General features: G+C 42.1%; 1 protein-coding gene across 1 annotated transcript; it reads right to left on the reverse strand.

Moving 5' to 3' along the window:
* Positions 1-907: 907 nt before the first annotated feature.
* LOC114605556 (sodium-coupled monocarboxylate transporter 1-like) lies at positions 908-24,128 on the reverse strand. The gene is made up of 15 exons (XM_028746943.2): positions 22,847-24,128; positions 21,183-21,248; positions 19,451-19,502; positions 18,696-18,763; positions 16,983-17,137; positions 15,401-15,541; positions 13,748-13,877; positions 12,447-12,535; positions 10,250-10,359; positions 9,552-9,619; positions 6,836-6,922; positions 5,495-5,670; positions 4,318-4,424; positions 2,882-2,967; positions 908-1,258 (listed from the first exon to the last, which is right to left on the reverse strand). Exons 1-15 carry the CDS (start codon positions 23,204-23,206, stop codon positions 908-910), a joined length of 2,046 nt encoding a protein of 681 aa, XP_028602776.2. The 5' UTR covers positions 23,207-24,128.
* Between the last annotated feature and the right edge of the window lie 654 nt (positions 24,129-24,782).

The following is a 24,782-nucleotide window of genomic DNA, read 5'->3' on the forward strand; positions in this document are numbered from 1 at the left end:
ACAGAGGTTACCTGAGCCTCCAGTCACAGAGATGGCTTTAGGAGCACCCCAAGCTATGTACCTGTTTCTTTAAAGAGTCTGTGATTGTCTCCAAAATTGGTACACTCCCTGGTTCCCAGTCCTGGAAACTGCTCAACTGCAAGGTATCAATGTTATCAGTATCTATTTTGTTCGTCCACAACTGCACCAAGGCACCAGCTCAAAAAGTCATTGCCTCTGCCAATTCCATTAAAACAGAGAAATGAAGCTGGACGTCAGATGGCAGGGACTGGCGCACAATGCCCTCTGTATGCTAATGACCCTGCCCAGCAGCAATCAATAGACAAATATAAAACAGTGAACTACGTCCCTAGCTCTCTATTTCCTATCTTAGTTCCCTGAGATAAGTACCTTCTTAATAGTATTAGTGCACTCCTAAGCTTGTTTACTTAGGAATACGTTCCATTAGGTTCAATGGGGCTTCCTAATAAGCAAGTGTGTTTAGTTTTGCAGTCATGTGTCCAAGCATTATATAGTAAAAATAAGATATGAAGCCCTTCCTTCCTGATCTTTCTTTTTCCTTAGAGGTTTCATGGAGCCTAAGTGTGATTTTTGCAACCAGTTCAAATCGTGGTTTTTTAGGGGCAGGGGTCCAACTGCTATTTGTCAGGGCCAAACAAGACATTACATGGGAAACATGGTGGTTAAGAGTGTGAGACTAATTTTGATTCACAGTTTTTACTGAATTGTTGCTTTGCCACATGCTCACGTTCACACAAAAAACGAGCAAGTTTGCTTGAACTTTGGTTACCAAACTGACTGTTTCAACATTGATTTATTGGGAGGGGGACCCAGAGTTTCCATTTTTAATTAGAATTAATAAAACCAAACACAGCTGAACTTTGTACTGCATGCTCATTTTTATTTTTCACTTGAGATGCTTTTGAAGTAGGCTGCTCTTCCCTTTCAAAAGTTGGTTGCTCTTCCCTTCCCAAAGTAGGCCGCTCTTCCCTTTCAAAATTTGGTTGCTCTTCCCTTTCAAAAGAAGGTTGCTCTTCGGTTCCAAAAGTAGATTGCTCTTCCCTTCCAAAAGTTGGGTGCTCTTCCCTTCCAAAAGTTGGGTGCTCTTCCCCCCTTCCAAAAGTAGGGTGCTCTTTCTTTCTCTGTTATCTTCCAAAGGTAGGGTATCTTCTACAGCACCAGTTGTAGACTGTAATTGGCCACAAGCCACTGGCTGTATTGGCTGCACTGTTGGACGAAGCCTATTGGACAGCTGTACCTATAATTGTAACAGTCAGAATTTCATATATATAAGAAAATTCTAGTTCTCTTGCAAAGTCCAGTGCCAACTATGCTTAAGAGCACTAGTTTCAATGGGATTAGGTATAAAAGCTGTGGTTGAAATGCATGACCTTGCTCCAGTAAATGCAGTGTGTGTGAAAATAAGAAGAGCCTGCTGGATTGGGCCTGCTCTCACAACAGCCAATCAGATGCCTATGGAAAAGCACACAAGCAGGATTTCGGTGGAATAGCATTATCCCCTCCTGCCATTTCCAGCAGATGGTATTCAGAACCATGACCTCAAACTGTGGAGGTAGAACATGTACATCAGGATTAGTAGACACTGGTGGCCTTATCCATGAAATTGTATGGATCCTCTCTTAAATCCACTGAGGTTGGTAGTTATCACTGCCTCTTATGGGAGAGAATTCTATAGTTTATGCTGAATGAAGAAAACCTTTCTTTGCTCTATCCTGAATCTTTAAACAATCAGCTTAATTGAGGCCAATGAAGTTCTTGTGTTATGAGAGAAGAAACTTTTTTTTATACATCTTTATCATGTCACCTCTTATTTGCCTTTTCTCTAAACACCACCACCCCATCCTGCAACCTTTAGTCACAGGGGAGTCACTCCACTTTCCTTGATCATTTCAGTTGCTCCTTTTCTGAAGCTCTTCCAACTCTACAATATCCTTTCTGACGTGAGGCAACCACAACTGTACACATTATTCCAAATGCAGTTGCACCATAGATTGATACACTGGCATTATGATGTGGGCAGTTTCATTTTCTTTTCTAATGCTCCCTAGCATGGAATTTGCCTTTTTCACAGCTGCTGCACACTGGTTCAAACTCTTATTGAGCTATTACCTCAAGGTCTCATTCTTGGGGAACTGGAGACCCAAGTTTGGGGAACATTGCTCTAGACCATTTATGAACAAGTTAAAAAACAGGTCCCAACACAAGTCCTTAGAGGATTCTACTTTCTACATCACTCCATTGGAATAACTGTCCAATTATGCCTACTCTCTGCTTCCTGTTACTTGAACCAGTTTCTGATTTACAAGAGGATCTCTTCTTATTCCACAATGGCTAAATTTACTGAAAAATCTCTGGTTGGATTACTTTCTGAACTAGATCTTGAACATGTTCAAAACCCTTACACTCTACACATTTGACACCTGCTGCTGAATCCTATGTACCCAGGCCTTGGAGAAGGGCAAGGAAGTCCCACCAAGGGTGATGAGGTGACAGGAAGATCTTTAGTTGGAACTGGTACTCCACAAGGAACTTTTGTGCTCCTAGTGCATGCATGCTTGCATAGAATGTCTGAGGTTAGGTTGTGAATTTAAATAAGCATACAGCATAGTTAAGATGGATAGACCCTGGGGTTGTCCACACTTCTGCTGGTCCCATGCTTTCTAGGCACCGGTCTGATCTGTTTTGCCTCTGCTGCTTTTCCCTGGAAAACCTCTTTGGCAACAAATGGCAATTAATGGAAAATCTGACTGCCATCCACTCTGATTCAGCACTAAATTGCAGGTTTTTCTTGGAGAAGTGGCAAAGCAAGGATAAGCTATCTGCCTATGAAATACATATGAGAACTTAAAACCTTACTTACCCATTTATCTTTCCAATACCTGAAGTTCTTCATTATGTCCTCTTTGCCATACATAAGTTTGCTTTCCACATGTTGATCTAATCCCCCTAGAAGATAGTTTATTAACAACACGATCTCTCTCAATACTTTTTATTAAGACTAGTGCAGTTCAGGTACTGATATAACCTGATCATATACACTCCTAGCCCAGGTGTGGGGAACCTTTGGTCCTCCAGACATTGATGAATTTTAGCATCCTTCAGCCTGAGTAAGCATGGCCAAGGATGATGGGCGTTGTTGGCAAAGTGGCAGCAGCGCAGGTGGCTTCCCAGCCACTCACCCAGAATGTATTGCTCCAAGGAAAGACCTTCACCCTAGTCCTTTCTCAGGACACAGGGAGAAAGGTAGCCGGCTGATGGTTCTGTATCAGTAAATAGAAAAGAGGCAGAGGAGATGAGGTAATAGAGAGAAAATGCTATTCCTAGGCCCCTGATGAAACAAGAGGGCAGGGATGTGGCAGATTCTACTTTGGGCTGACTCTGCATCACCACCTGCTGCAGAAGGTGCAGGAGATTGGGTGCTGAGTTCCCAGCTGCTTTGAGCAGATCTGGCTCCACAGTGTTCCAAAGAGCAATCTGTGACCAATTTTGATACTGCTCTCTCAGGGAATAAGGTTAGGGATGCAGCTACCACAAAGCTCTTTGTGTGGCGTCTCTCAGTGGAGCACACACACATGCAAGGAGAACACAGTGGTCTGCTTCTAAAATGCTTTCCCAATCCTAGTCTTTCTCAGGAGCCAGAAGAGGGAGAAAATGGCTGGTGAGAGGCCGAGAAAGGGTTGTTCATTTTGTTTTCCTCTTCAGAGAAACAAGATCTGAGGAGAGGAAGAAAAGAGGCATTCCTCCCTCCCCCAGAGACAAAGATCTGAGCAAAGACGTAGGAGGACAGAAGAAAATGGCTGCAGAATTAATGGAGACAATGAGAAAGAAAGGTACAGGCCTGAGTAGAAGAATGCAGAGGACAGTAGTGTTCAAGTAGTCTGCTTCCAAGTGGAGGCGGGAAACAAACTGAGGCCTCAGCTGAGCACTGAGTTCCCTGCCTCTTAGTGATAGGACACAATAAACTCACATAGAGACCTCCAACACCCAAGAGAGAATGCTTGGGTGCACCCACTAATGTGGATGGCCATCTGGGACCTCTAGATTCTGCATATAATTCGTTGTGCGTGACTACACTTCTTCCAGGGCCAATCATTTCTATAGAAAAGGGCCGATACAAATTGAGCACATATCGTTTGTTAATATGGACATAGCTGCTCAATGAAGACCTACATTTATAGGGGGAAATGATAGACAGACTAAGGAAGCATGTGTTATACCTTAAATACATATAGCAACAAATCAGAAAGAACTGCAGACACAAATTTTGATGCTTATGTCAAAACCAGAAAAAGGTACCTGTTACTAAACTCATAACTGATCCCACAGTAAATGTGATCAAAGTTCCTAATGGGTTGAAGTATAGATATGACAGCGAGAACCACCAGTAATCTTTTTTGTCAGGTCTGGAATTGAACAAATGAAAGATTTAATATTAATTTCCTAGAATTATGCAATAATACTATCCACAAACACACTGAGAGGAATTCAACATTGTGCTAAGATTATTGTTATTGGGGTGCGCTCCCGCTGCTCGGTCCCAGCGCCTGCCAACCTAGCAGTTCGAAAGCACCCCCGGGTGCAAGTAGATAAATAGGGACCGCTTACTGGCGGGAAGGTAAACGGCGTTCCATGTGCTGCGCTGGCTCACCAGATGCAGCTTGTCACGCTGGCCACGTGACCCGGAAGTGTCTGCGGACAGCGCTGGCTCCCAGCCTATAGAGTGAGATGAGCGCACAACCCTAGAGTCTGGCAAGACTGGCCCGTACGGGCAGGGGTACCTTTACCTTTTAGGGCAAGCATTTTGGCTTGCCAGCTGGAATGGTCTCCCTTTCCTGTCCCCATGTGTTGTTCCAGGGGCTCTCCTGATTGTCCCCTTGAGCTAGTTTGTACAATGCAGGTAGAGGAGAGGGGGGAAAGCCCACAGCTCAAGCCAGTCTCCTTGCGCAGGGTGTCCACTGATGGGACTCATTAGCTGAATCCTACCCACTATAATTTAAACTGCTAAAGGCTGTACAAACCTCCCGAGAGTAAGTACCATTGAATTCAATAGGACTTAGTTCTGAGCAGACATACACAGAATTGCAGTTGGTATGCAATCCTAAAGACATAGGGAGGATTATGAAATAGTTTTCTGTTCTGTGGGTAGGTAACCAACACTTCTTTGATGTTCAGGCATACAGATCGCTGTGTTAATGATACTTTGTTTACTTTTTAAGAAACTGAATGATAAGTAAAGCACCCATCATTAAAGTTACCAGATTTGCCTTATTGTATATATTTCAATACATATATAGGAGCACGTACACAATGATGTTTGTGCCAAAAAGAATCCTAAGAGGACCAACAATAACATAGTAAAGGTCAATAAAAAATGAAGTTAAAAGAATGTACGAAAACATACTATACTATAAAAAAGCCAAACAATATGAAACATTCAATCGTATCAAATTTGTCACTGACTTCTTGTACGTACCTTGCAGAAGTTGTAGGGTGGAGAGTAGTAGTTGACTGTGTAGTATTGTATTTTGTACAGTTTCTAACTGAAAGGGGCAATGGCAATGTTCTGTGCGGAGGGGCAGGGTGCCTCCGAGACCCAAATGCAATCCACAAAACAATAATAAACCCACAAAGTAGACCTGAAAATGCACCCTAAGAAACAAAGTTACACACAATGAAAGCTAAACAATAACAATAGAGAAAAATCAGGTAAAAACCAAAAGGCCCTGGGTCCAGTTCTTTAACGGAAATTAATGCCACCTACCCAATATTAAACGAGTCTTATAGGCTACTTTTAGGGCACCATTTTTTAAAAGTCCTTGCCCTCAACCCAGCGCTCTGTTGCAATTCGCCATTTGTTACAATGGAGAAAGCAGACCCACAAGCAACTGCAGAGAAATTCTGTGTGCCTATTTCTGTGTATATGGGACTCTTCATCAGGAAGCCTACCTGTAACTTAGTGAAGAAGTTGAAGCTAAGATAGCAACATTATATTGAAAATAAATTCTATTAAGCAAAGTTAATAGACCACAAGGCATTTGCTTTTCTCCAAACATTTTTTTCCTGGAGAACTCTTTTCAAGAATAACTAAGAGTTCAAACTGGCTTATTTTTCAGGTCCCCAGTAGTTGAATGCACTCTACTTTTATACTGAAATTAAAGTACTGTTGGTAACAAGTGCTTCCAGAACATGTGTTTATTTGGGCTTGGTCTTATTTGCGTTACTTCAAGCTGGGATCTACGCTGCAGTTCTTAAAATTGATTGTAAAGGCCTTTAAGATGTAATAACTAAAGGACTGCTCCTTGTGCAGAGTTATCAGTACAGTTTATTTGTAGTTTTCTACAATGGAAAATGTTTTTTAGATTAAATTCATTGTATCACTTTGCCTTTTATATTTCAGGGTGGTTGAGATATAACCAAACCATTGTAGTCAGGACTCTAGGCTAACACTTTCCCCTTCCCTAATGTATATGTGGTTTCTGCCTCCTTATCCTAGAAGAAGGGAGCCATAGTTTGCTGCTTCCAATGAAATGGCAAATTATGGATTGCATCCAGCCAGGGTAAATGGCAGGGCAGGACCATGCACAAGGCGTTGAGAGAAAGTGGGTGAGTGCTGGGCTCCCAACTGCTTGTTGACAGAATGCTAAACCATGGCATAGCATTAAGTCTTGTCTGAACAAAGAGTCTGTTTCACTCTGTGTGCGAAGATGCTTGGTAATGACATAAGGAACTCTCTGAAATGCTAAAATATGAAAGGTGATCACCACTCCATACCCCGCTCCATTTAGGGAGCGTAGGATGAAAGACAAGTACTTACTTTAGAATTTGCGAAAGGCATGAGGATGCCCAAAGAAAATATCCCCAAAAGAGGGCCACCAACAATTCCAAAAAGACTGAACGCTGCCTGAGGAAGGAAAAATAACAAACTCTGGTAAGTACAGGAAGCATTACTTATTGTTTTTCTCCAGAATAGAAATTTACCTAAATAAAAATACCCATTTTCTGCTAGGGATGCAGGAGGAATTTTTTCAAGGTAAAATGTAGCAATACTTGTATATGGCAGGCCGAAACACTTCATGAGTACTTACTGAGGGAGAATCCTCTGAGCAAACTGAGGCCAATAAAATGTTTCATAAATGTGTGAACAGACACCAGTATTGTTGGATAGATTTACCGGTAACCAGAGAGAAGCAGCCCTCAAATGATATTGTGACAGATGTCCATGGTGCACTATATTCAGTGCCCTGTTAACCATTACCATAGCTGCGTGAACCTAATGAGAAAAAATAATGGTGCATTGCCCCAATCTCTAAGTGGTGCGAGATTCCAGAGGTTCCAGGCATATCCTCAGGCTTTGGTTTCCTTGGAATGAGGGGCAGTGGAACCTGTACTGTCTTTATGATATGGTTTACTTCCAAATATACACAACCTGCGCCTACAATGGAGGGGCTCATAGCATTTTCATCCCAGAAGGTCTGGCTTCTCTCATAGCTACAGCCTTGGATTCAAACAGAAATCAAGCATGGCTCTCACTCTTTGCTTCCAGCTCTCACACACCACTCTGCCTACTCTCATTCTCACTACCAGCCAGATGAGGCCCATTTGGCCTTTGGCACAAAGCAGCCTCCTTTCCTATACTAAAGTCCCACACATAAGGCCATTACCAAAGAGCTAGCCTGCCTACTTCAACAATGAAATCCTTCAGACTCTCAACAAAACATTTTAATGTAAATTCCATTCTAGAAAGGCGACTTTCTAGTGTCTGCTTCATTTGTTGAAACCCAGGTAGATCCAGATCACACTGAAACAAGGGCAAAACAATATCCCCTGGATTGTGTGCCACTAAACCACAAATATTATTGTTAACACCACTAGAGCATCTATGGGAGATTTGCAGGGGTCAGGCATGATTGGCTCTTAGTTTGGTGGACTCTTAGTTTGATTGGCTCTTAGTTTGATGGACATAGTTTGGTGTGGGGAAAGTTGGACCCACTGAGTAATTGAGAATAATTTCCTAAGATCTTCATTGGGTGTATTGGTGGACACACTGTCACCCCTGGGCATTGCACTGGCAACCCCCAATGGTGTTCATCTCTACAGCAACTACAGGAATGGCTCCTATGCCTGCACATTTTTTGATCCTTGTAATATAGTTTATGAGGTGAATGGTAATGATTCAAGTTGCTTCAATCCCTTTGGGGTAAGTCCATGAGCATCATATACCTTTACCTTCCTTTGCCATCAGGGATCTCAAGCCTGACACAAACTAAAGGAAGTCTTTGCTTCCTGTCGGAATGGGCATAGATGGCAGGGGACCTTCAGAGAATCTCCTACCTTAGAGCCTTTCCCCCCTCCAAATTGTACTTTTGAGCCATCAAAGTGGTAGCAAAGACTTGTCTCTGAGTCACTTCAAGGTCAATGGGGCATGTCCTGCAAAGGTGGGTTAGCTGCCCCTTCTTCCCATCTGCCTGGCAGCACTACGTATGTTTGTGTTGCATGTTTTATGTAGTGGAACCAGGACAACCTGATCCAATTAAAGATCTGTGCACTTCTCTCACCACTCCCACAGCATGGAATCAGAAAGGACCAAGAATACACTTCAATCTGAAATAATAACTTCTTAGGGAGGTAAACTAGCACCCTGCTATCTAGACAGATTGCTGGTAAACTGGGGAAAAGTCAATAGTTTCACGACCTTTCTCCAAACTAAATGGGAGCAGATATACTGAAGGATATTGAAAGCATTCCTGCCTCCCTCAGGTTATATGTGATTTTTGCTTTGGGAATCATTGCAGGACAAAGGGAAGTGCAATGGTTTTGTTTCAAATTGAATCAGCATCAATTATATATGTTTAAAAGCTTGTTTTAGGTCTGTTTGAACAAGTGGAATGGCATCCCACTCCATTCTAACAAACTTCATGCACTGGTGAATAAAAACCCCAATGGTATTAACTGCATCCCTACTACAGCAAGTACTTAAAAAAACACACCAATAGATAGTACAGTATAAGAATACCAGGGATAATCTATTTGAGCATAGGAAAAAGAGTCAATCAAATTTCTTGGTATACTGTATTTAAATTGATTACTTTTTCAATGACAGTTTTACTCAACATAGCCAGGTTAAATATTCATTTCCCAAGCCCACACAATTACTAAAGCAAACTAGGGATGGTCTCCTTTCACTCTGCTTTAGAGCTCACCTGACTGCAGAGGGTCTTGTCGGCAAATTGGGGCAGTCCAAGCAATTTGCGACTTTCTAGGAGAGGAATTGCTCCTTCCCTTTTCTTCCCTTTCATTTACTTTTTGAAAGCCAGTAACTCTGCTGGTACCTTTGGCAGCTCAGGACGAGAGCTTGTGTCACCACCATTCTTCCTTCCCAGAGTGCCTTTGGGAAGATGGATGATGGTAGTCACTGAAGCTGCCAGCAGAGCACTAAATTATGAAAATTAACCTTTTGGAAGTGCACACAACAATACAGCAACTTATTTTAAGAAGGTTGAGACTTAAAATAGCAGTTAAATGACACCTACCTGTAAAAAGCTGGACATAACAGATGCCCCTGCAGCCATGGAAAGGCACACTGAACCATACAGCACCTCTAGTTGGATAAATGTATAAAACGTTTATAGGACAACTTAATTATGCAACTGACTGAAAAGTTTCTCTCTTTGCCAATTATAAATTCACATGTGGCTATTAGGATTTACTCTGAGGAATGCTCAAACCAATAAACTGCCATTCCCCCCCCCCCCCCTTAGCAGAGGACTAATATGAAAATAATTTTCCAAGAGCCTTAAATGCTAGATATTAGTTTAAACATAATACAATTAGCACATGAAATTTCTGTTACACCCTATTTGCATGGCTAAAAAAAGCTTACTATGCATGTTTAGCTGAGTATCATTTATGACTAGAGTAAGAAGCTCCCTTGTGCAACATCTTCCTAATAAATTTGAAATTGCCATGTTACTCTTGGCCTAAATTCAGTTATGGCCTAAAGCCAAAATGGTTCAGCAACTAGAGATGGACTTGGATCTGGGACACCTAGCTCAAATCCCAGCTCTGCCAGAGGAAAATGGTGGCCTCCCAGTTGTTGTTGGACCCACAACTGTTCTAACCTTACCCCATATCTTTTCTAGTATAACTCAGTTGTATTTTGTTATTAGCAGGGGAGGAGGATACAGAGTTGTTGTTTTTTAAAGAAAGAAGATGTCACATGTAAACTTACTAGTTCCAACGGAAATCCATGCCAAGTTTGTTTCAGAGACTTTGAAATTAGGTTTAATAAGATCTTCTACAGTTACAACAGCTAACGCATTGATGCTGGAAGACATTGTACTAAGGAGTGTAAAATTAAAATATTTTGCATCTTTATGGACAAATATTTAAAATATTTAAATAGTTCAAAAATATTAAAAACTGAATCAAGGGAAATAAACTAATTTGAGGAGCTGCAGAAACAGAGTTTTAATACAGATGACCAACTCACAAAGCAGTAAGGGGTTTTCACCACAAATTTGTTTAGTCATTTATAAGAATAAGAATAGATTAGTTATACCCCGCCCATCCGTCTGGGTTTCCCTAGCCACTCTGGGCAGCTCCCAACAGATTAAAAACAAAATAAAACATCAAATATTTTAAAAATTCCTAAACAGATCAGATGTCCTCTAAAAGTCAGATAGTTGTTTATTTCCTTGACATCTGATGGGAGGGCGTTCCACAGGGCAGGCACCACCACCAAGAAGGCCCTCTGCCTGGTTCCCTGTAACCTCACATCTTGCAGTGAGGGAACTGTCAGAACACCAGAAGGCCCTCAGAGCTGGACCTCAGTGTACTGACAAAACCATGGTGAGATTCTACCCCCTTCTACCACGATTCTAATGCTAGTTAAAAGTTGAGAGTCAATAAGTGGAATGACTTTCCTACATTAACCACTTGGTAAATTTATCATCTGTATTAGCATTCCATGGAAAATGACATCAAGTGTGGAAAACATTTTTGCCAAGCTATAGAGCTGGTATCTCCACTGTAGTGCCACTGGCACCACAGCTCCTATGAGGCTATACCAAGTTCCCCACTCAATGTTGGAACTTATAATAAGTTGGAACTCATATTTTCTTTTAAAATTTAAGACTGGGCACGCATTTCCGACATAATACGCAGTTGTGTTTCAAGGCTAATTTGCCTATCACTGTACACATCAGCACTATGAGATGTGTACTGAAGTTACCCACTGTACCAGAGGGCGGAGTGATGTCTTCACCTGACGGAATTGCCTGGTTAATATCCCCACCCTGTCTCCAAAATTCCAGGTGAAAAGGAAGCCTTCTCAGATGTACACACTTAGGATTCAACACAGCTTGAATAAGGACACAGTGCTTAAGTTACATTGAAGCTTGAGAGAAAACATAGCAAAATACAGTATTTCACCAGAAACCACAGAATTGCTCTGGTTCCTGGGTAATGCCCACAGTTTAAAAAAATAAATGGTGGGAGTACACTGGATCAGAATAAATGTTAACAGGCCCAGCATGCACTTGTTCTCAAAGTTAGCAGCACATGGGGAAGGGAAGGTTTAAGGCATCCTTGCACGTGTCAATTCCTAAATGTCAGCTTCCGCAACATAGCAATTAGCATTTAAAGCAAAGAGTCCCTTTGCTTCCAATGGGAGTTTTTTCCTAATGCTAATTGCTGAACCAAAAGGGCAATTTTTATGGACTTTAAGTCTGTAGGGGTTTAAACCTCCTTCTTTCACATCCTATTACCCTTGATAATATCTGCATGCTCCCCATGTTTTAACATCATACAGTTTCTAATAATGTTAACAACACCTGTGGTGTTAACTAGCCTTTGAAGCATTCCTAGCATCCTGCTGATTTCCCTTCTTTTCTTGTGAAACATTATGGTTGTGACAAATCAGAGTAACCTATCGTGAAGCTTCTGCATGATACAACAGATGATTGAGGGCCAAAATGTGCATTATATTATGTTAATGTATGGTTCCGTGTTGAATTTTATTTATCTATTTATTCCATTAAATTTATACACCGCTTGATTGTTTAAAAAACCAACAACCTCAAAGTAGTTTACAAAGAAGATAAAACAATAGCAATATGAAAAAAAATATGCAACAATAATTTAAACTTTCAAGAAGTTAAAATAGCAATAGATTCAAAAAGAATTAAAACTCGCTTCAACATCTATGCATTTTTAACTCATAAGTAGTAGCTTTAACTTCTAATTTTGCCTGTGCCACTCACAGAGGTAATTTAATGTTAAAACAATAGTGACTGCAAAAATACACCATGTGCTTAACACAGCTTGTCATTTGTCCCGAGCGTCACAGTTTTAGCATAAAAAGATGGGCTATAACTAATCAGTTACTTTCCAGAATCTAGATCTAGGATGGCAATTTGCAAATTTACCTTAACGTTCCACTGAAGGTCCCAGCCACAAAAAGTCCCGGAAGTCCCGGAAAGTCTCCCAAAATATCCATCACAAGATATGGCATGATCTAAAAAAAATTCCCCCCAAATTGACGTTTTAATTTTTTGCTGTCCTTTAAATATATAACCTGTGTCTGAATAATATAACTTTAAACATTTTAGTCATGTCATACTATGTTCCATTTAAACTGTAGCTCTCCAACGGAGGCCGTGGCTGTGAAGAGAAATATGCTTTGATCTTCTGATGTGTGAGGCATCTTGGCATATTGGGTACTCGCTACAGCTGGCATGCACAGGGCTTATGTCATGAGGGAGCTTATGTTGGGATGTAGAGTGTGAGCTTGTGAGTGTGAGCCTTGGCACTGGAAAATCTCTGTGGGGCTGGCCTACAGTACTGACTTGATTTCTTTGTGGGCCGAGAAACCCATTTTCCAAGGGATGTCATCATCCACAGCTGAAAGAAGTGAGGAAGAGATAAAGAGCAGGTGAGCAGCTGCCTCCTATGCCAAACAGGCAAGTAAAGAATCTAAAACATCCTGGCCAGAGCCACAAAAAGGAAAAATGTGCAAGAGAACCTCCAGGTTGCAGACAAAAGCTGCAAACCTATGACTCTCCTAAACTGCCTTAACCCATAACTGCTCCAGTACTTCAACAGAGGGCAGGGGAAAGCTAAATGTTCATGTTAACTCTGGCTGTTGCACTGAATCCAATGAGTTTGACTCAAAAGACGCCAGCAGATGCCTTTTGTGCCAATTTTTAAATACCTGCTGAAAACTTTTCCATTCTGCAATTAAGCATGTGTCCTTCCACAATGGTTAATTGAGATCTGTTTTTAACTGTTTTGAACTTTTATGGTTTTATTGTATTTGTTTTTATTGCTGCAAAGTGTATTTCTTTATGATGCAGCAGTATACAAATACTTTTATAACTAATTAACGTATCATTCCTGTATTGTTCTAAGTTCGAATATTATTTAAGTTCAAAATAAAGATTTATTTTCAAATATGTGGCTTCAGTTTATTTTCATACACCACACTTTTTTGTTGCAGAAAAAATAAAATTATACAACTGCATAAATATAAAATTCTTATTTCCTGATTTCATTACATCTGTCCATTATTTCAAGTAAAATAGCACTTTACTTTATTCCTATCTGTCGTAATATGTTCATAATGTTATCTTTCCAAAAGCCCTACTCAAAACTCAAATAGTTCCATGGGAGATACACAGAGAGTAGATCAAATTCATATTTAAGTATTTCACTCAGTAGTAAACTAAACCTGATCTGGTGCTGACACAAAGCCGGCAGTCCATGGGTCACAATCCTTGTATATAGAGTACATTGCAAATCCACATCCAATTGCAAAACACAGAATTAAGCAGAGTCCCACAAGAGTTATATACAGAGATCTGTTTAAAAAAAAAAGTTAGAGAAGAAAGCTAACAAAGCTTTGTTCTTGCCAAAATTATTTTAAAATAGAGGAGTAGTGCCACATTAATGTATCAAGGTACTCAGACTCCAAGAGCAGCAGAAGATTGTAAGAACACATATCTAGCTAACATCATGCCTCATAAAAAGCCATCGGATGCAAGGGAAATCCTGTGAATTAATGCAAGGAGTTTTTAATTTCAGGGTATACCACCAAGCTTTTGGACAGCTTTGCTGCACAGAGAATAGGTCTACTCATGGCACTCTCTTTCTGATGTGAAAGATGTTTCCTGCATTGGCAACACTACAAATTATTGCTAAGCACAGATCTGGCATTGTTACAGGTGCCACATTCTAGTCATTTCATAGTTCGAATACATCAAACTTTTTTAGTTCCTATACTTTGGAACTCCCTGTCTATTTACATCAGGCAGGTGCCTTTGCTGTACTCTCTGGCTCCTGCTTATAGCATATTTTAATCTCTGTTGAGTTATTACAAAATGTATTGTCCTTAACTATCTTATTGATAATTATAATATTTCTAGGGGTTTTACTGCAATCAAGTGGTATATAAATTTTGTCATATAAATAAATAAGCAAAATATTGATATCTAGTGTTAATTTATCATATTAGCAAAATAGAAATTTAGGTAACTTATTTTTACCAACATGTTTTTTTTGGTAAATATGCAATGTAAGAAGAAATATGCCTTTTAAAAAGAACAGATTCTCCAAAATGGCAAAGTACTCAGTAATTGCTCCAATTCTGCATGGGTGATCCAATTTTTGAAAATTACAGTATATACTCGAGTATAAACTGACTTTTTCAGTCATTTTTTATGCTGAAAAAGCCCCCATCGGCTTATAATCAAGTGAGGCGGGTGGCAGCGGCGGAGGGACGAGCAGCCTGAAAGGAGCCCTTTCGGGCTCCTTGTTCTTCCACTGCCGTCGCTGCCACCACCACCAGGTTTGTGGTGTGGTGGACCAGCTTACACTCAAGTCAGTAAGTTTTCCCAGTTTTTTGTGCTAAAATTAGATGCCTCGTCTTATATTTGGGTTGGCTTATACTCGAGTATATACGGTAGTTTCTATCTACAAATCACATTTCTCTGTGAAGTTAATGCACAAAAATATGTTGCATGGGGAACCCCTTAGTTGAAAGACAGGTCAGCCATCCTTACAGGCAGGAGCATGTCAGCCTCCTACTGCTGCACTTCAGAATATGTGAATTGCAGGAAGAGATATACAGTGGTCCCTCTGATTGCGAACGGGATCCGTTCTGGAGGCCCATTTGCAACCTGAACAGAACGTAACCCGCGTCTGCGCGTATCGTGATTCACTGCTTCTGCGAATGCACGTGACGTCGTTTTGTGCGTCTGTGCATGCGGCGAAACCCGCAAGTAACCCGTTCCGTTACTTCTGGGTCTCCGCAGGACGCAACCTGAAAATGCTCAACCTGAAGCAAAAGTAACATGAGGTATGACTGTACAATATGTGGACTTACTTTTTTGCCTCACGTTGCGATCTGCAGGCAAGGTATCGTTGAACTTGACAGTGATTGGTTCCATATACGCTAAGCCAAGTGAAAGTACCACCAACAACTACTGTCCAGAATGTATGCCTTCGCAGAGGGTTTGGGTCAAAGCTAAGAGACAAAATATATGTATTTTAAACGTATAGGTTTTGACATAAAAATAAATCTGAGGAGTTTAGTGAAAGAAAGGGGGATTTTAGAACTTTTCAAAAAAGAATCCTCTTCATCCCAGTCTATGCTCGGGGTGACACCCCCAGTACCAAACTATAATTATTTATTATTATTATTATTATTATTATTATTATTATTATTATTATTATTTATATGCCACCAATCTGACTGGATTACCCCAACTACTCTGGGCAGCTTCCAACAAATTAAAACACAGTAAGACATCAAACATTAAAAACTTCCCTATACATGGCTGCCTTCCAATGTCTTCTTAGAGGTGGATGGCATTATTGTTGGTTAACAGGATATGTCACCCATAGAACATACCACCCTACTGACACTATGAAATATTTATTCAAGGAGTTTCAGATTGGTAGTAAACTTCCTTTCATCTATGTATGTATACCTCTCATGCTCACTTTATGTGAAACTATCAACTCATTGAGTTGTATCCAACTAAGAGCTCATCCAGACTTCCTTTTGCACTGCGCTTTCCAAAAGGAGGTCTGCACTTTTCAGGTCCGAGTGGTTCTTGTCCCGGCACCTTCCCCAGAAACACTTACTGTTTATCACTGAAGTGGAACAAACGGCAATCTGCAGAAAACTCAATTGCCACTTGTTCTAATTCAACAGCAATGCTTTTTTCGGGGGGGGGGCACAACGATACGGATACCCCTAAACATTTTGTGAATCTAAGTTTGGCCTCATTGAGGGGCAGTATTCCAATATGAGTAGGAAACTGAGAGTACCCCTAAACATATTTTTTTTGGGGGGGGAGCACAATTCAACAGTAAACGGTGTGTTTCCTTGTGGAAAGTGCCAGGACAAGAAGAAGAAGAAGAAGAAGAAGAAGAAGAAGAAGAAGAAGAAGAAGAAGAAGAAGAAGAAGAAGAAGAAGAAGAAGAAGAGGAGCTTCTTGCACATGGACTTGAAAAGTGCAAACCCGTTCCTGGAAAGTGCAGTGCAAAAGCAAATCTGGAGAAGCACTGAGTTGACACCCAGCTGTTTGAAGTTTTTCCAGATGAGTTGGTCATTAGTATGATTTTTTTTTATGGTATTTTAAGTTTTACTGTACTTGCATATTTTTTATAAAATATTTATATTTTTAATAAATGGAAGTGTCTATAATTTTTTTATATATAAATGAATAAATAAATCATACTTGGAGTAGATCCAATCTAAGTTAGTTAAAGTCCATTGATTTCAATGGGTTTAATCTGAGTTTGACTCAGCCGGATACAACTGCCTATAGTTTATCCATGCTTATGAGATTTTATCAAGGATGCTACTTCTAACATTGTTGACTCACTGAAACCTAAACACCAAAACTTTTAACAATGTCTAAGGTATTACATTGCAGCCTAACCAAAAAGACACTTACTCCCATTTTGTTATTCTTCCTCCATCGACAGCATCATCTATAATAGGACCAATTCCTCCTTTAATAATCAGAGCCCGTATAAGCACTGCCAGAAGCGCACATATCATCAGCGTAAACTGGAAAACATCTGTCCAAACTATTGCTTTTAGGCCACCCTATTTGGAAAAAGCAGATACAGTATGTAGTAAAGAGGTTTAGTTCTACCTATAGTTCTGTAGAATTGCTTCAATTTTTATGCACCAGTTCCTGTGTCCTTGCTCAGTTAAATAATCACACTAATTTTAACAGCATTGACTTTAAATTTAGCTTTAAATTTTAAAGAGAGTTTCTAGCCATAGCAGTGAAACTGCAGGCAGTCTCCTAGGCCAGAGGTTTTCAACTTTTGAGTCCATGACTCCCTTGACCAACTACATTATTTCTGCAGCTCCCCTGTGGGGAAATGTGCTCCAAGTCTCAGAAGCCCTGTTATGACACCCCTTGCCTGCAGAGCCGGCATCCCCTCACCCCTTTTCAAACTCTCCCTTGTGGAGAGTTCCCTCAGCCTCCTCTCTTCTCCCCTCTTCTTGGAAGTCATCTGGGCAGCAGCCACCACCGCCCCTGGTCTCTGAGCCACCCCGTCCCCTACCCCAAAGAGAGGTACCTCCTCATTCTGCACCCCTGGGGGGCCTGGGAAGAGGATGCCCCCAGCCTTAGTAGCCCGACAGAGACTGGCCAAAGGTGAATGTGAGGCCACCATCTTATTCACCCTGGAAGGCAGCAGTGGGTGCCGCTGGGCCTGCATGGTGGAAAGGCTCCCCTCTGGCACTGGATTGTCACCTCTCAGGCAGGCAGGCAGGCAGGCATTGCACACAGCAAGCACAAGAAAAGCTAACACAGCCCCTGCCTGCCCGGCCTGCCTCCCACTTGTCTGTCCGTTCCCAACAGCAAGGACTGGTGGACTGGGCTCCCTCACGACTGCTTGCTTACTCCAAGGCTACCTCAGCTCCAGGAAACCAGCATCTCTTGGCCAGTCCCAGAGGCACCATTCGCCCGAGGAGCTTGTAGCCAGGGCTGCTGCAACAAACAGCTGTGCAAGCCTTGGGAGGCAGATTCGTCACAAGAGGGCATCAGAAGGAAGGAGGGAAGGAAAGAGGCCAGTGTTGCCCATGGCACCCCTGACCATCCTTCAAGGCACCCCAGGGTGCCGTGGCACACTGATTGAAAACCACTGTCTTAGGCCATCTTGCCAAGAATGCCTTGCTCAAGAGGAGTCCCAGTGCTTGTCAGAGAGAGACAGAAAATTTAAGGATGTCATGGATCATTACAGTTGTCTAAAACCAGTATAAGTATAGATAAGCCAACAAAAGTTCATGGGCTCCTACATTTTTTACTAGCCTGCTAAGAGGATGTGATATCAGGCTATGGTCTGAAAGCATTTGAGACCACCTTGCTGAAGCTGAGCAGGCTTGGGTTTGGTCAGTACCTGGATGGGATTCTCCCTGGGAATCATATAGATGGCCTCATTGATATGAGCCTCCTAGCAGACCAGTCAATCAATCAATCAATCAATCAATCAATCAATAAGAGTGTTCTAGCAGACAGAGAGATGTAGCAATCACTGGATTAGAATTCCTTGTTATAGTTACTAAGGGTTCTATATGCAGTTATTCTTTATTTTTTACCACATAAATCTTAAACAGAACATTTGTTTATTAAAACAAGTTCTTAACATACCACTGTGCAATAGAAAGTACAGATTACTGCTGTTGAAATAATAGACTCCCACAACTGAACTCCTGTAACTGAAAAAGGGGGGAAAGATACATAACACAATTAAATTAAATAATGCAAAGATAACAAAAAACAATGCATATGAAAAATCACCACATTTATGAATTTTAAGCTTGCTATTGACAAGGAATGTAAATACTTATTCAACAGTAAGCAACAGGTATACTTGGGCAATTGCTAAGTAATACTCCAGCATGGAATCAGAACTGTAGAGATGGAAGGGGACCCAGAGGTCATATAATCCACCCCTCCACAATGCCAGAATCACAGCAACAGAATCCCTGACAGATGGACACCCAACCTCTGCTTTAAAAAGTCCAATGAAGGAGAGTCCACCACCTTGCATGGTGGTCTGTTCCACTGTTGCACAGTTCTTACCATCACACACGGGTTGCAATTCAGCGTTTCTGCGCATGCGCGACCGCCAAAACCCGGAAGTAACCCATTCCAGTACTTCCGGGTTTCGGCGGTCCGTAACCTGAAAAAACGCAACCTGAAGCATCTGTAACCCAAGGTATGACTGTATATTGACTTTGGTGTCATACTATTCACACACAACAGGGCAAACATAATTTCACTCATGTTTTTCGTTTAACACCTACAGAAGTCAGCCTACATCTTGCAATATCACATTAAAGATAACAGGTCAAACTTTTCCTTAATTTTTAAAAATGTGTTTAACAGTATTTCCACATTACCTTTATTCAAGGCGTGTGATGGAGAAAATAGAACAATTCCAGTGTATATTATCTGAGGAGGTGGAACAAATAAACATCCATGTGAAATATACGGTCTCTCTCAGAATCATTTGTCCTATGCCAGCTTACACTGATTTAAATGTAAAATAGCAACTGTTACTAGATCAATTCATTGAAAAGAGTTAGGTAAATTTTAAACTTCACAGACTCTCATTCAGGCAGAACTGAAGCAAATTATAAAGGTAAACTAGAGAGAGTAGGTAGAGAGCAGGAAGTGTTTCAAAATGAGGTAAATAATAAACCTAAACACCAGCAGAATCTCAAAGGTGAAAACCCTTCTCATGGTTCATCTGTTGGTTCACCTACAAAACTAAATGAGGACCTGGAATTCCCCCGGGCGCGCAAGGCTTGCGGGCGGCAGCCTGCAGCGCGGAGCACGGGGCGCCCTCCGGAGGATGCCCTGTGCTTCGCGTAGGTGTCCGCAAGCCTTGCGCGCCCCGGGGAACTCCCCCCAGGGCGCGCAAGACTTGCCGGCGGCAGCCTGCAGCGCGGAGCACGGGGCGCCCTCCGGAGGATGCCCTGTGCTTCGCGTAGGTGTCCGCAAGCCTTGCGCGCCCCGGGGAACTCTCCCCAGGGCGCGCAAGACTTGCCGGCGGCAGCCTGCAGCGCGGAGCACGGGGCGCCCTCCGGAGGATGCCCTGTGCTTCGCGTAGGTGTCCGCAAGCCTTGCGCGCCCCGGGGAACTCCCCCCGGGCGCGCAAGGCTTGCGGGCGGCAACCTGCAGCACGGAGCACGGGGCGCCCTTCGGAGGACGCCCCGTGCTTCGCGCAGGTGTCTGCAGCCTGCCATCGGGCGCGTGGGGCGCCCTGAAGCAGAGCGCCCCTCCCGCCGAGCAGACATCGGCCAGCCCCACAAGCTCGGGGGACAGCGGGGAGGCGCAGCGCCGCCATCCCACTGGTCTCCGACCTGGTTTTGGGGGGGAAATAAAGGGGGGAAATTTTTCCTTTATTTCCGCCCCCCCCCCCAAAAAAGTAGGTGCGTCCTATGGGACGGAGCGTCCTATGGGACGAAAAATACGGTAATGCACTTTTAATACAGGCACTTGAGATTCTTTGCTACAGTATGCATATACATACAGTAAGAAGTGAGCCCCGTAAGCAGGGAGCCTCTGTAGAAAACGAATGCGCTTTACCTATTTCTCTTCTAGCAATTATTATCTTTATGCCTACACTCCCTTGTAAGCAGCATATTGTATAACTGTATTGTGAAGGGTACAATCCTCTACAGCCAAACAGTCCTAATAGATCCCATGGTATTCAGTTTAGGTAAAAAGAGAAACCAAAGTATATTATGGCACACGTAGGATATTAGGACATAAATGAATGCATTATTCCCTCTCTCACTTCCATCTATTTCTAACAAGAAGGGAACATAACTGAAGTTTGCATCTTCTCTGAAAAATGTGGTCCTTGGGAAAGTGATAAAAGAGAACTAATTTAAATCTAAAGCAAGGCCAAGCAATCTATACCACACTGCATAAAGATGTCAAACAGTAGCCATATAAGGCATTCCAATTGATAAATTATCAGCATTAAGGTCAAAGAAACTAGTTGGGAGTAAGAGCAGCTCTGGAAGTGACATTTATATTTAATATTCTGTAACTAAACATTATGGTCCAACTATAATTTACAATAGAATAATACAAAAGATCATCATCTTGCACTGTACTTGCCGTTATTATCATAAACATCACTGTTCCAAGCATGCGTATATATTTATTGTATCGAAGCTGCAAGTACTGCAAAAGAGACAAATTATTTTATACAGAACATGCATATTTATATGAATCTACTTAATATGTAGAAATAGTATTGACACCATTCCTTTAAAATGAAATTAAGTACGTATCTCAGAGAGTTAGCTGGGTAAATACCAGTTTGTCAGTGCAACTTTCTGCAATTACTGAGATGACTCCTCTGTAGCTATTAGAAGCTGTGGGGAATGAGGGCAATTTAGGTCAGGAAAAGGAAATGAGAAGGAATAAACATCTTCTTCCCAGAGTATCACCTCTCCGTATAAACTTGCTATGTCCAGCTTCCAATTACTTGTTGTTTTTAAGCGGGAGACCCTAATTATAGATCTCCTGAATCATTTTTTGTATGTCTGGGTTTGCTGTTGCCTGATAAGTATGTTTATGTTCTTCTACATATTTTTTCCTGTTTAAATGGCATATATGACTAAAAGAAAAGAAGGGAGAATGCAAGTTGCAGCCTGTTGAAGATTTTCTTCCCCATCCCCACATGGAGCGAAAACATTTGAGTATCTCTAGGATGAGGGCTTCAAACAGTTAAATTGCATTCTGCTCCTGCCTGCATGTTGTAAAAGTTAGTGTTGTACTAGAACTGTAGAGACTTGGGTTTCTAACCCACTCAGCCATGAAGCTGACCTAATCCACTTCAGAAGGATTATCTAATACAGGGGTTCCCAAATGGGGGTTCATGGACCACCATTCAGGTGGTCCAAGGCTTGTCTGTAAAAATAGTTACAGATAATACAGCATCTAGCATAGTGTATTAAAACTGCTATGAAAGACAGAAGCAACAAGCAGTACATCCAGATATTTTGCAATTTTCAGGTGGTCCATAGGGACAAAAATTTGGAAACCACTGATCCTGGAAAACCAGAAACAAGGTATTCTACTCAAAGTTCCTTGGAGGAAAAAGTAGGATATAAAGATAGCAAGTAAACACAGGAATAAAGTAATAATCAGTTTTCTAATATTAATCATTGAATCACTGAATTGTAGAGTTTGAAGGGAGCTCATGGGTTATCTAGTCCAACCCCCTGCAATGCAGGAATCTCAGCTAGAGCGCTTATATTTCACCATCTGTAATTCTAGATCCATTTTATTTTTCTTTACTGAGATTTCAAAAGCTTAGAATCAAAGATTTAACCATAATATGCTCTTCCTTTACTTAAATTGTCTTTTTTAACAAACAAGCAAATTTCTAAATTATTGGAAATAAAAATCCAACACCATGGAAAAGGAATGTTACCATTAGCGTGTGAAATTTTCCTTAAATATGTAAAACAATTTTTTTTTAAGTTAACATATGCATTGGGAGCCATTTGCCTGTATTTATTTACATTACTTCTTCTATCTAATATTCTGATCTGTGTTTTTACATTTTTATCTGTACGCTGCCTTGAGTCTTGGTCTGGGGAAAATGCAGGGGAAATGCAGGCTCAATTGAAAGCTGCTCCTTTCCACCCAGGCCCACAGGTAACATTAATGGGGGGAAATGGGCCACAGCTACAAGAATGCCTCTTGCAGGGAACCAGTAGTCTTCAGCCCTAGGGACAGGTTTGGAAAGGCCATGGCAACCTCCTACCTACCTCATAGGTGCTGCCGATATCCAGCCTGTAGTAAATGGGTAGAAACACTTCAGCGCTGACCACCACCATGATGCAATAGGCAATACCGATGAGTCCCGCAGCGCTCCCAAAGCGGTAGACCTCAGCCGGGATCTCCAGCATGGTCAACGCAGACGTGAAGCTAGCTGCGAGGGAGAATGCCACAGGCCAACAATTCAGGCTGTGGCTGCCCATCAAATAGTCACTGTGAGTTAGATGGGCTTCGCGCATGGCGACAAAGATGCCAATGAACACGGAACCCAACAGCATGGCCGCAAAGACCAGCTGGTCGAGATCCGTGAAGCGGTCGGCAGGGTCTAAGTAGTCGAAGCGGGCTGACATGAGGCCCAAATCGAAGGCAGCAAAATATAGACAAGAGGAAGACGGAAGGAAGGAGGAAGGGTCTCGCTACCCTGGGAAACAATCACAAAGGAGGCGCTTCTAGGGCCGCATAACCTCACAGGTGCCACCAGCCGGGTGCAAAGTCTTCGCCCGCATGCCCATTGCCCCCTTTGCCCTGCTGTTCTCTCCTCAGTTCTAAATCTTTTCTTAAAGCTAAGCCTAACGCTGTGTGGAGAGGCCATGGGTTTTTGGGAGTTCCTTCATCTTTAATTTAAAAAAGAAAAAACAGCCTCTCTTAATTTTGAGGAAAATGGAGGTGCTGCAACCCTGATAACTGTTAGGTATGAAATTATTTTTTGGGGGGGTGGGGAGGCCTGTAGAAAACAGAACAGACTCTCAAAGTGGAGAACTTCAGTGGGGAAATGGTGAAGAAGATGTCCCAGGAGAAGTGAAGCAGCAACTCAGAAAGCAGCTGCTGCTGACAATGTCTTTGGGGGAAGGGGGGGGGAGGCCTGAATAAACAAGGCTTTGCTACAAACAGAAAGACAGGAGAAATAGGAACCCCAGTACTTGGGGAGGTAAAGAAGAATGGCTACAGTTCTAGAGGGAATGAAAAGGGGAACCCCAAGGTCAAATGGGTACAGAAAAAACAGAGAAGGAGCTCCTTTCCCTAGAGAGGCCAGGAAGGGAGTGGCAGGCAAAATGGCTGCCGGCAATAAAAGCCATGAGTCAGAACCTTTGATTAGGAAGGGAGGGGGATGCAGAGGGGTTTGTTTTCTTAAAGGGATATTCACTAATAAAAGCAAGTACAGTGGTACCTCGGGTTACACACGCTTCAGGTTACGTACACTTCAGGTTACAGACTCCGCTAACCCAGAAATAGTGCTTCGGGTTAAGAACTTTGCTTCAGGATGAGAACACAAATCGTGCCCTGGCGGCGTGGCAGCAGCGGGAGGCCCCATTAGCTAAAGTGGTGCTTCAGGTTAAGAACAGTTTCAGGTTAAGAACAGACCTCCAGAATGAATTAAGTACTTTACCCGAGGTACCACTGTAAAGTAGTTCTCAGAGAGGGGAAAGGGATAGAACTCTCCCATAAACCCGAGTCGTCCATTTGTGTTGTAGCAGAACACATAGGTAAGGGGGAAATCCTTGCACCTTTCAACAGAGACAATGAAGATCTTTTTTATATATTTTGGTATGTTAGGGGAAAATCAAACCCTTTGTTGTTCAGTAAAGTAGCAGAGGAGAGAAATATTCAACATCAGGGAGAGATTCTCAAACTACCTGTTTGGAGGAGGAGCATTTTATGTTTGGTTTATCTCGTAGCCAAAAATTATATACAGCAGAATATTGATAGCAGTTATTGATGTATATAGCAAAATTGAATTTAGGAAGTCAAACCGCTGCATTAGCAGCACTGAAGTGACCTTCTACGGTGCACAAGCCTCAGCACTGTGTACGGGGGTCCTGGGCTGCCCAGGTGACAAGACCCCCACCTCTCAGCCTCTCTAATACAGTCCAAAGGAAAGCAGAGCAGTACGTCTTGCACCAGCTTGGCTGCAGGAATTGCCGAAAG

Source organism: Podarcis muralis, chromosome 10 (genome assembly GCF_964188315.1).
Source record: "Podarcis muralis chromosome 10, rPodMur119.hap1.1, whole genome shotgun sequence".
Taxonomy (NCBI): Eukaryota; Metazoa; Chordata; class Lepidosauria; order Squamata; family Lacertidae; genus Podarcis; species Podarcis muralis.

Excerpts from the sequence above, each read along its gene's own strand:
- LOC114605556 (XM_028746943.2), bottom strand. The coding sequence starts at position 23,206 with ATGTCAGCCCGCTTCGACTACTTAGACCCTGCCGACCGCTTCACGGAT. Across the intron at positions 17,138-18,695 it reads GTACTTTCTATTGCACAGTG|GGTGGCCTAAAAGCAATAGT; the intron begins GTATGTTAAGAA and ends TTTTCCAAATAG. Across the intron at positions 12,536-13,747 it reads TTGTGTCAGCACCAGATCAG|ATCATGCCATATCTTGTGAT; the intron begins GTTTAGTTTACT and ends AATTTTTTTTAG.